This window comes from Taeniopygia guttata, chromosome 7 (assembly GCF_048771995.1).
Source record: "Taeniopygia guttata chromosome 7, bTaeGut7.mat, whole genome shotgun sequence".
Taxonomy (NCBI): domain Eukaryota; kingdom Metazoa; phylum Chordata; class Aves; order Passeriformes; family Estrildidae; genus Taeniopygia; species Taeniopygia guttata.
The window spans coordinates 6,337,490-6,354,582 of record NC_133032.1 but is presented as its reverse complement, the minus strand read 5'-3'; the positions used below and the strand labels follow the sequence as shown (position 1 = coordinate 6,354,582).

At 41.0% G+C, this 17,093-nt stretch overlaps 1 protein-coding gene across 1 annotated transcript in view; it reads left to right on the top strand.

The window, feature by feature from the left end:
* PDIA5 (protein disulfide isomerase family A member 5) overlaps window positions 1-16,563 on the top strand; it is a 100,354-nt gene extending 83,791 nt beyond the window's left edge. Inside the window, exons 15-17 of the mRNA XM_030277144.4 lie at window positions 2,262-2,332; window positions 11,121-11,255; window positions 13,727-16,563. Coding sequence (XP_030133004.3) covers window positions 2,262-2,332; window positions 11,121-11,255; window positions 13,727-13,807 — 287 coding nt within the window. The 3' untranslated portion in view covers window positions 13,808-16,563. The remainder of the gene's footprint in view (window positions 1-2,261; window positions 2,333-11,120; window positions 11,256-13,726) is intronic.
* Window positions 16,564-17,093: the final 530 nt, after the last annotated feature.

Below are 17,093 nucleotides of genomic sequence, written 5' to 3'. Positions count from 1 at the left end.
TGGAATGCGGCTCATGAAGAGCTCTTACCTGCTACAACTTCTCTAGGGCTTTGAGAGGCCTTACTGTCCTGAAATATCTTTTATTGAGGGTTTGCAAGATGTTCTTTGGTGAAACCTAAATTTCAAGCTCAAGATCATAAGCAAAAAAGGGAACCTAAAGGCTTAAGTTTTTAAGAACCTTTATGTTTTAGTGTAACAGTTAGAAGTGCTTTCCAGAAAAACTGCAGCATGTAGTTAAGACCAAGTGTTCCTGTTTTAGAGGTGCCTGATTTTTATCCATTTTTTGTTTCTGAAATTCTTTTTAGATGTTGTCACCGGTTCTGATTTATTTGTGTAGAACAGGGTTAACAAGTCAACCGAGGCAATCCCCCCCCCATCCCCAACAGTACAGGAAATTATCCAAGATTTGTTAAGAGGCAGGCTTGACCTGCAGGCTCTTCGGTATCAGGCAGACAAGCCAGACAAGTGCTAAGAGAGAAAATGGGTCACCAAAGTGGGCTGATGGACATGGGAGCAGCCTGAAACCCTAGCCTCCTCCTCCTCTTCTTTCTTCTTTTCTTCCTCCTCCTCCTTTTCTTTCATGACCATTTTCTTCCAGGCAAATGCTGAACAATTCAACAAAGTTAATAGTTTGCAAGCTGTAGAACACTGCACTGTCTCCCACTGAGACACAGCTGCCATCGTGCTGCATAAAGAGTTTGAAGCCATTAAGGTGAATTTACAGGAGTGCCTCAGTTTCCCAGGAAACATCCCCTTGACTTTCTGGTATTCTTAGCTACTGCATAGACTCTCGGTGTATTTACACAGGCGTGTCACTGCAGTGCTTTCAGAATCCTATTCTGGAAAAAGAAATGCTCTAAAATTCAAAGCAGTGCATGTAAGCCTGGAATGATATTTTGGTGAAGCTGGAAGGGGTGTTCAGCTTTTCCTTTGTGGAAAGGGGTGTGCAGTGTTTATGCACAGATACTATTTTTCGTGTCAGCTGAAAGATGAGTGTAGCTTAGGAGGGTGGCTGCAAGTCTCCTAAGAGGGCGTTTGTTCAATCCTGATTTTAAAGTAACACAGACACTTGTTCATCACGTACAATACTGGCAAACAACAGTAGCATAAGCTGTAATTGGTGCTTGTGAGCAACTCATTTGTGATTTTTCTATTTCTGCCCAGAAATAATAATAAGATGAACTACTTTACCAGCATTACACAGGCTTGACTGACTTTTCCAATGTACATCTAAGCAAAAAATAGTGTCTTGAGTCTTTGCTTGGAATCAGCCTCTGTGCTGTGTTTGAAAAAAAAAGTAATTTATTACACATATGCATTTCAAAGCCTTACTTAGTATAGTAATGATGTTTTGAGAGGAGTTTATATTATTTATAGACAATAATTTGTAGATATTGCTTCTGAATTAAGAGCACTCATATCTGAACCTTGAATCAAGAGAACAGTTCTAATTTTCCTTCTGTGACTTCTGAAGTGTTTGAGTCAAATCAGTGTAAGCAAGGGATTAGCTGGTCTTTTGTTCAGTGCTGCAGTGGTACAAAGAAGTATCAGCCCATCTCCCATACAAAGCTCTTGGCTTCCTGTGTTCAGTGTCTGTAAAACTCTTTAGAGATTGCCCAGTTGTGGTGAACTGCAGGAAGGTCTCCAGGAGGGCCAGCAGCACTCATCCTAACCTGGGACTGGGCATCTGCCCTCCATCCATGAAAGATGTCTGGCCTATTGGACTTGCTTCTCTTCCCCTCCCTTATGTTCCCAATGGCTTGGCTTTAACACAGGCCATTTGCAAATACTTAAAAATGCTCCCAGCAATTTCCTTTCCAACTTCCAGCCTCCTTTTGTTCCCAGCTGTGCTGTCTTTATTCCCATGCTCAAATGTATCTGTGGCAACAGCAGTGATAACCTACCTGGCAATACCAGGAGGTACAGAGCAGGGCAATGGTCTGTCTGTGGCGGGTGATCTGGAAGTGCCCTTAGGGGACTGGTGATGGAGAAAAGTCCTCTGCACTCTGGCCCCTCTTATGGGATGTCTTGTAACTGTAAACGTACACCTAAACTCCTTGAAGTCACAGGGATCTTCAATATGTGCTTACTCTCATGTAGCTGACACATGTTTTGTCCTGCTCGTTCCAGAACTGTGGAGCTCCTGTTTAGAATGATTTTTAATTAAAATTTTCCACTGACTCACCTTGTCGCTTGAGTTTGTCCCACTATCTTTCATACAACTAAAGTTTATGATGTCTTTTTCTTCCTGTGTCAAACAGGGTGTCCTCACTGTAAAAATGCCATTCCACATTTCACAACTGCTGCTGAAGTCTTTAAAGAAGATCGCAAGGTAACTTGCTCTTAATTTTTTCTGTGATATTTAAGAAAGTTTTCCATAATTTGTACTTTATAGGCTTAGTTTATTGGTAAGTTAATAGGTTTGTGGATAAAATTGCTGTTACACTGAAAGAAATGTATCTGCATCATAGGGGTTTTATCTTTTATGGTCAAATTGAGTTCTACTGTTCTGTTTTCCCTAATTTGCTGTCTTTTATGTTTAAGTCTTTGCATAAGTGTTATTTTCTATGAAACACACTTCTTTCTCATTGAGGGATTAAATAAAGATAATTCATATAATCTCCATTCCCCTTCAACTTTTACCAGCTGTTGGGGTGCATGTAGAGAAATCACAAGTTGTGTTATAGTCCTGAGGACTTCAGTCACATGACTAACTAATCTTTGCTTGCATAACACAAAATACAATATATTTCTGTAAATTGGCTGACTTCAGCCCAGGATGCTCTTCTAGGACCCTGATGCTTCAGCCTTGAAAATGTATCCAATGGCTGAATCACACTGGGTAATTTCCTTGCATCAGCTGAACCACTTTTGCACTGAACACATGGAGATCTAGGATTAAAAAAAACCCAAAAAACACTTGAGCCCCTGGATTTAACCAGATAACTAGCTAGGAACCTGTTTGATATCTTTCAGTGAACCATATTTCATTCTGATCTCTGAATTTGTTCCACCTGCACAATTGCTTTGTGTTTAGGTGTGGCAAGAAAAAGATTTGGTAATTTAATATGGAAATTGCTCTCTACACCTTCCTCAGGAGGGGAAACAGAGCGGGAGATGTAGAGCTCTTCTCCCTGGAATCCAGTGACAGGACATGTGGGAATAATTCAAAGCTGTGCCAGGGCAGGTTCTTCTGTAGGAGACACTTCTTCACCAAGAGGGTTATCAGTTCCTGGAACAAGCTTCCTTAGAGAGGTAATTAATGCCCCAAGCCTGTCAGTGTTTAAGGGACATTTGGACAACATCTTACCAACAGGCTTTAACTTTTGGTCAGCTCTGAATTCGTCAGGCAGCTGGAGTAGATAATCCTTGTAGGTCCCATCCAGCTGAAATAATTTATCCTATTCTATGTTCTAAATGAAGAGGTGATTTTGTAACAGTTGTACTCCATAACAGAAGAATTTTTGTAATTTTTTTCTTTTCCTCTCATCTGTTCTGTAACTCACAGAGAATGCATCAGATTGACAAGAAACAAATCATTCATGTATCACTGACTGCATAAATTAGGAGTCCATCACTTCTGCCCTCTGGCACGCAGAGGATTCATAGGCATGCAGCTTTTAGTTCTCATACTGCTGTAAATTAGTTTGCTCAGATGCCTTTTGGTTACTTCTTTGTTTCCAAGTTCTCTGAGAAAGTATCCTTGTTTTCCCACTTTTCTGGTAGTTCCAAATGAAGCCTCTCTTTCCGAAACTCATTAAAATTTCAGTCAGAGGAAGTGAAACAAATGTTCCAAACAATGTGAAACTTGCTTATTAGAGCCTCAGGATGTATTAACAAGCAAACTGAATCATGCCACAGTGAGTTGGACAGGGTGATGGTGGGAAATGCAGGCCTGGGAAGTTTTTCCTTCAGACTGCAGTGATTGACAGCTGCAACTCTTGACTTCAGTTTAAGGCTGAAGTGGGGAAATATAAAATGTAATGAGTTGGAACAGGAGAGCCAGTAGGGAGTATTAAGGCTGGTACAGTTTTAAAGAGGTGTGTGCAGTTAGGGAGAATGGTGTTATTCCACCCCAATGACTTATGAAAGTGCCAGGGATTGATTATTTTGGGAGCCCCTATTTAACTGTGTACAGCTATAACCTGCCAAGGTGCTTCCTGCTGCCAGTTTGGGCCATTGTGGAAAAGAAAACAAACCTGTTTTAGACTTTAGAAGGGCACATTGCTGTTCCCAGAAGCAGCACAGGTCATATTCCCATGTTTCAAATTGGACTGAACCTTCAAACTAATTTGTAGTTGTGTAGGGTTTCAAACTTAGGTAAAATCACTGCTTAAGAGAAAGGAAGTATTTATTATTTCAAAAACAGGGCAAGATAACTAATTTTCATTTTAAGTAGTAAATTCTTTTCACTACTTTGTTTCTATAGTAGTGTCCTTTTTTTTTTGCTGGAGAAAGGTTTTTCACTTAACAGAGTATTTTTGCATTTAAACTGTATCTTCTTTCTTAAAAGAAGGGTCTTTTAATTAAACATTTAATCTTGCAGAAGCCAAAGAACAATCAAAAACATTCTAGCCTTGAATTGGTTATAGATGGTATCTTAAAAGGTATCCTTTGGGAGACTTTGAGTCTTTACACTGGAATTTTGAAGATGAGCAGAGCTTGAAGCTGTTAAATACGTGTCTTGGTTTTGGTGCTGAAGCCCCCCTCCCCCGAGGCTGTGTGTAATGCTCTGTACTTTTTCATCATCTGCACTGCTGGAGTTGGAGTTTAAAAATGCACAGCTTGGAACATTGGCCCCAAATGTCAGCTCTCATTGGCCACATCAGTGCTGGTGGTTTTAGCCAGAATCCCCAGCCTGCTCTCTGGCCTGGGGCAATCCTGTGGCTGCTGCAAACACGGCTCAGGCTGAGACCCACAAACCAGAGCCTCCAGTTTTCCCATCTTCCTGGAGAAATTCAGTGCCAGTAGGACCAGATCAGTGGAGAGCCTACTCCAGGTGGTGAGCATATTGTTTCAGTTATTTAAAAGGAAAAAAAGGCGGGGAAAAAAAAAGCCATCTGGAGCATTCTTAGTTTGGGGCGCTGTGGCCTTAGCATACAGCTGCCAGAGGAAAGCCCATGGCCAGTGCCCCAGAGCTCAAGTTCTGGCAGTGACCAGTGAGCATCAGAAAATGCAAATGTGAGGGTTGTCACTTAGCTGAACAGATTGAAGAGCAGGAAGGCATGTTCAGCAACTGCTCCACAGTCTCTCTTCAAAACTAAATCTTTAAAAAAATCTGCATTCTGCCTTTTGGCTGATCTCAAAGCTCAGCTTGAAAGAACTGATTTGTGGTGTTCCAGTTTGGATTTGCTGAAGGAAAGCTCTTGACTCTTCAAGGCCTCTCAGTAACAAATCTCTGGCAGTCCTGCAAAAGGGCTGCTCTTTGACCAATCTTCCCATTTTCACAGGAGACTGTTCCTGTACAAATGCATTGACCCAAATCAAAGCACCACAGCTGGGTTCTAGTGAGTTCCCACAGAAACAGCTGTGGCAGCAATTGCTGGAAAGGGTGCAGCAAATGGGGTGAGCTCGGGTGTCAGCAGTGAAACTGGTGGGTCCCCAATGTGTATTCTGAATCACAGTTTAAAATTATTATACCAACCAAATGACTGTACAGAGTTATCCAAATGAGATATTTTAGCTTGGCAAGGAATTTGATCCCTGTTTGCTTAAAAAGCATGTGCTGAATTTCTTTTTAATTAGACTCATTAAATATGATGATGTTAGCACTGTACATCACATTGTTCTAATGGATGTCCCCTTTGCAAATAGCCCTGCTTTGAGAACAGCTGATAACTGCACCTCCTCTAATGATGCCATGCCACATCAGGGCAGCTAATGATGAATCCCTCATTTGTAAGGCCTTTCACTTCAAGACAGTAGCTGAATTGCAGCAAGCTTTAGAAGGCCAGTCCCTAACTGCTCTTAGGATCCAGAACAGGTGATACAAATAGAAACCTATGGAGTAATCATAGGGAAGAATGCACATCTGTCTTACTTATAGGTGCTTTTAAGACATTTAGCAACAACCGACTTTTTTACTAGTAATCAGGTAATTGTCATCTGGAATTGATTCTACTTTTTAAATGTTGTTTGAAAGCATTTATTTCCATGCTGAAACTTTGTTTTTACTTTTTTTAAGCTTATCAAATATCATTCTTCTCTCAAATCAATATTCAGTTAGCTGTTCACTTCAATTTTCATAATAAAAGTCAATATTAGCTCTAGCAGAGATTTATTTTCTTGAATCAATAAACCAGTGTGTGGCAGTACATATTTTAACAGGAGAGCAGCTAGGATTGCAGGGGGTTATTTTTACTATATCATCATGTGGTGACTGGGAGGCAAACTGTTAAAAAGAAAGCTTTAAGAACAGAAAGGAGGAGTTTCCTGGAGGGTCACCCATCTGCTGGAACCATTGAATGTAACTGTGTTTCTTACCTGTAAGATCCCTCTAGATCATAATTCTATTGGAAGGGAACTGTGATTTCTGATGTATGATTGGATTATACTACCAGTATACTACCAGTACTTTTTTCTTCCAACACTTAGTAACCAAATAAGGCATCACCCTTCTGTTACAGTTGGGGCACCTGGAGATCAGTGGTCGTATTTTTGGCATAGCTCCACTTCTACTGAAGCACCTAAATTAAAAGTTCTGGGTTTTGCAACAGCTCAGCTTTTGTGATCAGTCCTCTTCACCTGAAAAACATGCCATGCTCTGTTTTCTCAGAGCTCTTCAGAGCTGCTCATACACTGCTCACAGTCTGTTGCCACGCTGAGTTAAGTTTGCAGCTCTGTAGTTAAGCTCCCAGTTTTTTGGTAGGACCATGAAACATTGTGGGATTTCTTTTTCAAGTAAAGGTGTTCTCGAGTCCCAGATGTTTCCAGACTCATATTAACCTATCCTGACTATGGAGAAATGCATACTTATTTGGTGAGTTGTTGCTGTTGTTATCATTATTGTGCATTACTGTACATACTCACCTGATACTGTTAATTATTCTAAGATGCATACCAGTTGTGAGGAACTACTTGTAAAATTAAGAAAGTTGGATGTGCTCCAAGAAGCTTCTTTTGGCGTCCACAATCTCTGATTGATTATCTTTTCATTTGATAACATTTCTATTCCTGCTACAGCTACTGAACAGGCTGTGGTGATAGACCTGAACAGCATTGGCTCTGGAGGAAGGACTTGTATATAATGATGTATTGTCAATATCTAATGCAGCAGAGCTTTGGGTTATAGAGAATCCATAATCTCATGGAGTTTTGTGCATATTGCAGATATAGCACTTAGAGCTTTTTCTCCCTGAAATGCTTTTTTTCAGTGGATTTCCCCTTCTGGTTAGAGGAAAGCTCAAGAAATTAAATTTTATCCCTAACAATCAAAATCTCCCTAAAATAAATCTTGCCTTTTGAAAGCTGTTTCACTGGATTTTTCCATAATGGACATACACAGACATCAATGTTAGACCAGTGTTAGCAGAGTTTCTTTCTCTCACATATTTTTAGAGGGTTTTTCCTTCTTGATGAGAGGGATTTTGTGAGACATGATGCCAAGTGTCTTGGCTCTTGGACACCTACTGCAGATGTCATATGCTTAATATGTTTGCAGTTTCTGGTTGAATAAACTTAGTAGATTTGCAGGTCAAAGCAGGTAGGTCTTGCTAACCTGTCTCTCCAGTGTGTAACTTGGTGGTGGTTCAGTAGGAGGATCAGTTCTGAGGGGAATATTCTCCAGAAGTCTTTAACCACATTTTGAGAGAGCTTTTTTGGGTTGTTATTTTTCCTGACTCAGTTTCCTTCTTTAGTGAAGCAGAAAAGCTGACTGTTGCTAAGAGGGTTGAGAATGAGGGGAAGCTTTCTCTACAGTGTATCACTGCTCACTTGAGCCAGGATTCTGCATCTTTTTACATGCAGCCTTTCAGCAGAGCCACGCAGGCATTCACTCTGGTAGGACACATTTCTATCAGCAATGCAGTAATTATTCAGTCCATGAAAACACGAACAGAAAGAAGCAAAGGGCATCAGTGCTGTTTGCTGAAATTCTGGTGTGTCTCAGAGTTCAGCTGTCTGGAGTTGATGGAATGGAGATGAGAACTGGTCCTCAGTCCCGAAGTGTGTTTTGCTACAAGTGTTTTCCAGCATCACTTTTCTCCTCTCTCAGCGCACTATATTTGATCTTCCGCTGTGAGACAGGCAAGACAATTAGGACTGTGCGATGCTATGATAATGAGTGCACAGAGATGGTAGCAACCTCTATATTTAGGCTGCCTTAACATTTCCACTCTAAAGTAATCACTCAAGCTCTCCTAAGTACTCTTACTCAGCCACTGTTGGCAGCAGGCATTGAATGCAGCCTCAGATACAGTCTTGGGAATTAGATGTTCCTCTATGAAATTTTGCTCACGTCTGTATGAGTTAAAGGCTTTTGAAAATTGCCGTTCCTCTTCCCTCCCTGGCTGTAAAAATAACCTAATGTGTGTGTTCTGAATCTGGGCTCAAAATGGTGGTTGCAGTGGTGAAGCTGTGTGGGAGCTAGCATTAGGAGCATTGGAGAGGGGACAGACCATGAACACATCCCCCAGCTGCCATTCCAGATGTGCCATTAGAGCTGTTGGATTAGACACAGCACTGGGCTCACTGGCTGCTGTGGACAGACTTAGACTGGGATCTTTGTGTGCACAGCTAAAGCACAGATGGGCCAGCTTAGGTTTCCATGTGCTGTAGAGGAGAGCTGTGTCTCAAGGACACTACTGAGTGTTTTGTCAGAAGCCGCCTCTTTAATATCCATCAGTCATCTCTTCTGAGGCAACAGGTGAAGATGTTCTGAATGAGGTTAACTGTGGTTTATAGCATTGCATTCCTGCACTGCACCCTCTCCTCACTGGGGGCTGTTCTCACAAAAGCCATTTGTAAATGAAATTAGACGCTTTGCTCCAGCCAGGACCAGTTTTGATATTTCCAGAGGTACAGATAAAGAGAGTTTATTTTCCTTCTTCCCTTTTCCTTCCAGTGTACTGAAAACTAATTTTCTTAATCTCCAAGACACTGAGAACAGATGGGTCATCAGTCACAACAGTTTGATGTCTCAAACCAGCTACTAAGATCTGGATGAGCACACGCATACTTTCCCCTTTTTCTGTCTGTAATCTCTCCCTGTGTGATATTTAGAGCAGTGAGAAAAAAGATTAATTTATTTATTCTTCTGGTTTTTAGGAAATTGGGACTTCTAGTATTCTTTTTATTTCATGCTGTGTCATGAAATAAAAGTTTGTCTCCATTCTAAGCTTTTCTTTACACAGAAGTAGCCAACACAGCTCTAAATTTTGGCTGGCTGCTGAGGTCAAAGAGGCAGAAATACTTAGATGAAACTCTTTTACGGTTTATTATTCCTAATCTTTCATTTAAATTGGCCCTTAACGCGTAGGAGTCTTTGTGTTTTACAAAATAAAAAAAAAAAAACGATCATACATGTTTTTTACAGTTTTCAAGAATCCTGGTTCTGTAGGAGACTTATTAATGTTTAAAATCAGAAACCAGGGATTTAAGGTAAGAATACTGTTCACTTTATCTAGTACTTTCCATTTGAAGACAGACCAAGCGAGATCATACTGAGTATTGGTCTTGTCAGGCTTTCAAATCCAAAACAAAACAAGCAAATTAACTGAAGTTGGCTTTGCCAATCTCTTTAATTACTACTAGGATAATGAGATCAGGTTTTCCCATTTTGACAGTGTCACCATGACGCAGGAGGGCTTTGTAGAATATTAAGTGATCTTTTAATTATGGAAGAACAGTTCAACCGCAACCCTAAAGTCATGCAAGCAAAAGGTCTTTTGATCAGCTGTTTGAAGGAGGCTTGTGGAACGGAAATATCAAATCAGGATGTGTCTGCTATGAAATTAGCACTTGATAAATTGTAACCCACAAAAAAGTTGCAAAAAGTCATTCCTCTAATTTGTTTGGTTTCTTTACACAGGTTGTACTTGAAGGTGCTTGCCCTTCAGCAGGGCCTGGCTCATGCTGTGAAGGCAGAGCTTATGTGAGCAGCCTGCATTCAGAGCCTGAACTGCTGCTCACAGGAACAGGGGTGAAATGACAGCACAGGGCTCAGTTGCTTTGAGTAGAAGCCTATGAATTACATTTTGTCTCAGCATCAGAACTGTTAAGGGCAGCCCCTCTTCAATACTTCATAGAGTCAGGACTTGAATGTTCGGAGCTGCTGCTCTGGGGCTGTGAGGCTGTGTTTCTTCACCCTGCCTGTGTGGGAGCAGGCAGGGACTGAGGGTGTTGCTCCACTGTCAGTAGGCTGAAAGTGTGGCAGCTCTTTCCTGTTCAGGGTTTGTCTGTGTGACAGTAGCATCTAGAGGTTTAAAAAGGAATTAAAGCCCACTTTGCTAATGGCTGCATATAATGTACAGTCCTGGAAGAAGACAGGAAAGGAAATACAAACCCAGGCTGAGACTGTAAGCAAGAAACCTTTTTCTATATGTGCAGTGCTTGGCAGAGGATGCTCTGGCTTCTCACCCATCCCCTTGGAAGAACTGCATGGAGTTAAGAAAAGCTATTTGGAGTAGAAATTACTAATCTGTGAATAGGCTGCATAAGTGACCAGCCATGTTTGGAAACTTTTCTGAGCATTAGCAATGCCACAGGAGCAAGGTTGGATTAGGTGGGTTGTTACCATCACCAAATCCACTCTCACTGTTCATCACTTAAAACCAAAGGGGAGGAAAAATATTGCAGCATGACTGAGCTGTGACCACTGTGCCTGGATTTGGTTTTATTAATCCAGCCTGTGGATTTCCTGTTTGGAGTCTAACACAGAGCTCAGTGGGAAGGCTGCGGAGGTGATTTTCTGCTCTGTGAGTTGAACATGCCATGCAGCTGCACAGGCCAGGTGATGACCATCCTCTGCTCTCCCTCCACACCTAAGCCCTTACAGAAGCCGTTGCATGTTTGGCAGAAGACTTGGGTCTCTGTCACTGCTAAGGCTAAGCTGCAGCAGCATCACCATGGAATGGGTTCTTGCTTTGTTCTCTCCTGCCTCAGTGTGATCTCTTGTGTTTCAGATCGCCTACGCTGCAGTGGATTGTGCCAAAGGACAGAATCATGACCTGTGTAAGCAGGAGGGGGTTGATGGTTACCCCACCTTCAACTATTACAACTACGGGAAATTTGTGGAAAAATATACTGGAGATCGAGGGGTAAGTGAAAGCAAGAGTCATCACCTGGTACAGGGAACAAAGCCTCCTCTGCCTGTCCTACCTTGCAAATGAAAACTGCAGAGTGAATTTTTACCATGCCTCTGTTGCTGTCTTACATGGATGAATCATAATGTACCACACCCCTGTACATCTCTGCATTAGGAACACTCTTGGTCTATTTTTAGGAGCATGAGAAGAGGAAAAAGGATTAGATTTGGTAATATGCTTTGTATATTTTATTCTTTAAGCTGAAGTCTGTGATTGAATTTGGACTGAGAGAAAGGGAAGGGTTTGTTGCATGTGCTGCTGGCAGAAATGGCAGAAAATACAGTGCTTAGCTCCTGTCAGTTCTGGATCTCATGGACACTGCAAACGTGTTACAGATCCACCAGGCTGCCAAATGGTGACAGACCATTGGTTTTATAGCCAGGACAAAGCTGTCCTTTGGAGACTAGAGGAAAGTAAATATCTCATTTGCCCTGAATCAGATTCACTCCTGGCACTCAGGATGGGAAGACAAATTGTGCCATCTACCCCTGGGCTGAAGTTTCATTCTTTTGTCCTGCTGTGGCCAGCTAATTATATGCCATGAGTGCAAGAAATGGGGGCAGAAATGGCATAATGCCTTCAGTGGTTGTAAAGTGCCTGAAAATAAGGAAGCAATTCAATTATTTGTGGGCCGCCTTTGTCGTAACCTCCTAGAGGGAGGTTACTCCTCAGCAGCCATTGATTGCCTGGGGTCTGCAAGAAAAACTTGGGGTCTTTGAGCCATGCAGTGGTTTTGAAAAAAGATTCTTGCCTGAAAGTTATTGCTGCTGTTAGGCCTCAGAAAATTATATAGAAGCATGAATTATAAAGCCAGGTTTTGAGGTTCTGTGTTAGTCTTGGGGAAATCTTCATGGAGCTTTGCCTCACAGTTTTCTTCAGCATACTTGGACTCCAGTAATTACCATTTCATGGTGCTGATCCAGCCGTTGTTATGGATACTGTGTTTAGTTCCAATTCTGGATCTTTTCTTAAAAGTAGAGATTGGTGCAGTAGCCAACAATTGAAGTAAGATTTCAGCTGCAGTTTTTGCATTTCTAACCCATTCTTAGAGAAACAATATATGAAAGGAAGGCTCTGTGGCGGCTGATAAAAAGAATTTATATCCAATACAGGAGTGCTCTGAGGCCACAGAAGTTAGGAGATATTTATCCATATGCTGGAAAGTGGACTAACAAATCCCCTGACAAATATGCAGCCAACCCTTTCTTGGGTAAAAATTACCCAACAGGAACATCCTGGTTTCTCTGCTGATGGCTGCTCTCTTCCCCTTCCACCTCTCTGGGGACCCTATGGTCTTCTGCTTGTGCAGCACTGAATTGGGGTTTGTTATCTCTTACCATGGTAATGCTGGAGGCAGTGCTTTAGCACAGTGCCTGTCATGGGGGCTGCTGATTGCCAGATGTCTCCAGGTGACAAACAGCTGAAGCTTGTCAAATCATTTATTTTCAGTGGAAGAACAGTGAATAGTTCTAGAAAAGCTTTTCATTGTTCAGCCTTCTAAAAGTTTACCAGCCTTGTGGTTTGTTTAGAGTTTATTTTGTTTTGTTGTTCCACAACATTCTTTTAAGTCTTTAACTTCTGTTAGTCGCTCTCTACCTTTGGTATTTTCCCTTTTCATCACCAGTTTTGAATGGTGTGCCCTGTGATTGTTTAAATGCAAAAATGGTCAGATTGGGTAGGGGCAGTGTCATTTGCCCAGAAAACTTCAATGTTGGGGTACCAGTACACAGTGTATTCCAGCACCCATCTGAACCTTCTGTAATGCCTGAGCACTATGTTCACAGCTTTCCTTGGAAAAGGAAACTGGTGGCATTCAACAGCCTTAAATCATAAGTTGTTGAAATACAGAGGTTGGCATCTAGACAACCAAGTTTGAAATTTTTTATAATAATTTCAATAGTAACTTGAAAAAAAAATGTGATTTCAATCATTGGAATGTTTGGAGAAGGAGAAAAATTGTGATCAAAACTATTAGATGATGAGTGGCAAATGTGTATATAGTCAACAAACAATCCAGTAACTGCTTTTAAAATGACACAAATAGCATACAAAAGCAGCTTGAAAATGTCTTCTGAGTGTTCTCAACAAAAAGGCATCAACAGCAGTTCTAGTGACAGATTTTACCTTGTTCTATGAGTTTTAGGGACTTTTTCTCTGTGTCCCATCTCTTCACAGTTTGACATATGGGATGTGCATGGATGTTTTCCCCTTGCAGTGGAGCAGCACTGGACTAGAGTATGGCACAATGAGGCAGTGCAGAAGCAGTAACTGTAGTAGTTTCTATTCTGCCCTGGGGTACAGAGAGTAAACAACTGCTCCTTAGTTTATATTCTGCTGGGATACAGAAGCTCAAAGTGTTCTTGATGCATTGTTTTGCTTTGTTGGTAAAAATATGACCCATATTTTTCTTCCTTCAAAACCAGGAGTCTGGATTCACCACTTTCATGCGAACCCTGAGAGAAAGAGATCATGAAAGAGTAGGAAAGAAGAAGGATGAATTGTAGTTTCTGCCTCAAAAGAAGCTTTCCGCTGCACTGTGAATGGTTCCAGGTCTTTTGTTGATGCACCTGAGACTTCACATATTCTCAAGACAGAGACTTTTTTTTTATAAACAGCCATGGCCATTTTGTACAATTTTGAAATAAAATGAAACCACTTGATTTTTAAAAGGAAAATAAATTAGAATGTTGCCATAATGTTTTAAAGAAAACTTAGCATTTTCTCTCATGTTGGGAGACTATGCCCACTGACACTCCTATGCAATATTTTTGTAGTCTGTAGTGTGTCTGTAGGTGATGTTGTTTGTTAGGGTGAAATTTTTGTTCTGGTATTGCAGTACATGTGAAAAACAAAGGAGAGGGACTTGGTTTGGGTTTGTTTTGTTATGTTTTGTTAAAATCAGTGCAGGAAGATGGGATTTATAAGACACAGATTTATTCAAATGAAGTTTTTCCTTCTTGTGACATACGTATGTGTTCTTGACTGAGATTTGGGGGAACAATTTTAAGGTGCTCAGGGATAAATAAGGTATCTGAGTTAATGAAGACATTAACATTGACCAGTCCAGATCTGTTATTTTCATTTAAACCTCTCTGGTCTTTAAATCAGAATTGTTTACATACATTTGTAAAATGTATTGAGTGAACTAAGCCACACATTAAAAATTAGCAGAGCATGGGTGAAATCAGATTACACCCTCCTTCTCTGGCATCTGTACTGTCAGTGTATCTGTAAGTTATGGCAGGAATGACTCTCTTACAGGGGTATGTGGTTATTCTTATAGGGTACAGAGTTTCCCTTCAAGTTATGATTGGGTCATAGCAAATATGTGTTGTAAAGTGTTATGTTCAACTGTTTTGAGAAATGCATATTACTTCTGGTAATGCAGTAATTGTGTGTATTACCTGTTTACATTCCAAAAGTTATCTGCATTTGTAGGAGGGATTTTTCCTTTTTGCTCCTTAAGGAGTTGCACAATCAATCTCTCTCTGACAGTCACCACTGTAAAACCTGTATCAGCAGCAGCTGAAATGTGTTACATTTTTGATGCTTAAGCAAAAAAAGTTCATCTGGAGGTACTTCTGTCTTTGCAGGGGGGGAGAGGGAGGGGCAGGAAGTTGTGATTCACTTTGAACTAAAAATAAATTTTAAAAAGGACAAGTATTTTTATCATTAATCAGCCATGTACAGCTTCTTCCCCACTGGGTGAAGGACCACAGCTGGTGGTGGCTTAGGAAGAGCCGGCGCATGCAGGATGAGTTCCCCCTGCCCGTGGCCCTGGGAGTGCTGGGCAGCAGTGCAGGGCTGTGCTGGGTGAGGGTCAGACCCTCTGCCCTGGCACCCAGGGGCACAAACAGCTGCTCACAGCAGAGAGCTGTGACCTGGGTCTGAAACGTTCCTCCTGCTCCTCAGTCTCATTTCCTTCTAGTTGGGATCTGCAGGCTGTGCTGAGGGGCTGTTCAGGAGGTGAATGGCATCTTGCCTCCTTCCTGGGTGTTTTTTCCTTCTCTCTCTTGCCCAATTAATGGCACTGTGTGTTTGGCACCGTTAAGCTGCTGAAGCCATTAGTGAGTTTTGTGGAATACCAGTAGCCTGATTGGCCTTGTATGGTGGCCAGCTTGTTAACCATGACATCAATTGGAATGGCCATGGAGCTGTGCCAAGTATCTTCTCATATTAGGCACCTGATGAGCCTCTTCACCCAAAAAAATCTGCTGCCTGATAGTACATAATATCATAGTAAAAAAGTAGCTTAATTTATGAAGATTCTTACTCTGGGTTTTTTTTTCCTTTCAATTAGCACAGTTACTTATGTTGTGTATAGCACTTTTGCAGAAGATCATGATAATTCTTTATTTCAAGCTATCCTCACATAAGTAGGAGGCACGCCATCCTGCATTTAGGAAACAATATGTATTGACTCAATTTGATCTCAAACAGGAATTCTTCTGCTTTTAACAAACTATCAAATATGATCAGTCCAGAACTTGCTGCCTCTTTTGATCTCAAAGTAAAGCAGCAGGCACTAACGAAATACACCCTCCAGAAAATGTTGAGCGTCTCCGTGCATAGGCTGTGCCTATGTTTGTGCTAATTGGTAAGAAATGTAGACTTTTTCAAAAATAAGAAAGAAAAAAATGATAGCTTGCCAATGGTGACTTCACTAGCCGGGATCTTTCTGAATTATATGCTTTAGTAAATGTTTAGGATAAGACAATTGCACACTGTGCTTCAGACCAGTAATTCCTTACAGCTGGTTACACCATAATAAAATTAGGAATTCTCATTTTTCCCTTCAGTCTTTTGTCAGTTACTTCTTGGACTTGGGCATTCATTTTTTCTTGGCTAACGAAAAAATGTGTTGTGCATGTGTTAATGCACAAATATAAAATATTTTAGAATAATTTACCTTCTGTTACAGGGTCATGACTCATCTGGTTTATGGTTTTTGAAAAATACAGTTTTGAACATCATAAATGATTGCATCAAATGGCTGACAAAAGCCTTAGTTACTGTGAACTAGAGTGTACCAGGAGCTCAGAGTTTTGCTTTCAAGCCTTTTTAATTAGTAGGCCAGGTCAGGATATCAGTCAGAGTGTTTTAGTTCAGTTGCCTCCGGTAAAGCGAAAGTTGGTGTTTATATTTGCTAGTGAAGTCAGTTTATGTTTATATTCACATCAGTTACGTTGAAATTGAAATATGTTGTTCTTTTTTACAAACTGTGAATGAAAAATATATGTAAGAGCTCTTATTTTCTGTATTTAAATGGTTGGTCATTTCCCACATTCAGACTTCCATCCTGTCGCAGTAGATGCGTAGCCCAGGCGTTCATAATCACACAGGAATTTCTGCCATGGTTAAAAGTGAGTAATCTGGGCTTTCAAGTCATGAATCATTTATCAGCAAGAAACTTAATTGCTGATAACAAATGGTTTGCAGTGAATCAGAGATTCTGCTCTTGCAATTATGAGTTTGGTCTTTCAGTCTTTTTAAGGTGTGATTCAAAGGTCTTGGACATCTGCTACATAGTTAACCCTAAACAGATTAAATCTTGTCGAGGAAGGGTAAAAAGCATACACAGCAGAGAGGCTGAGCCAGAATTGTGCATCATTTTGTTCCCCAGTGTTAGCTTAAACAAGATATAAATAGCCCACAGGGCTGTGTTAGTCCTGCTGTGTGGTTGGACCAAGAGATGAAGGGCAGCAGGGCCAAGCATTTTGTGCATACTGGAAGTTGGAGGGGAAATGGTTTTCCCATCTAATGAAAGAGCCTGAGATGCTGGATTTGTTT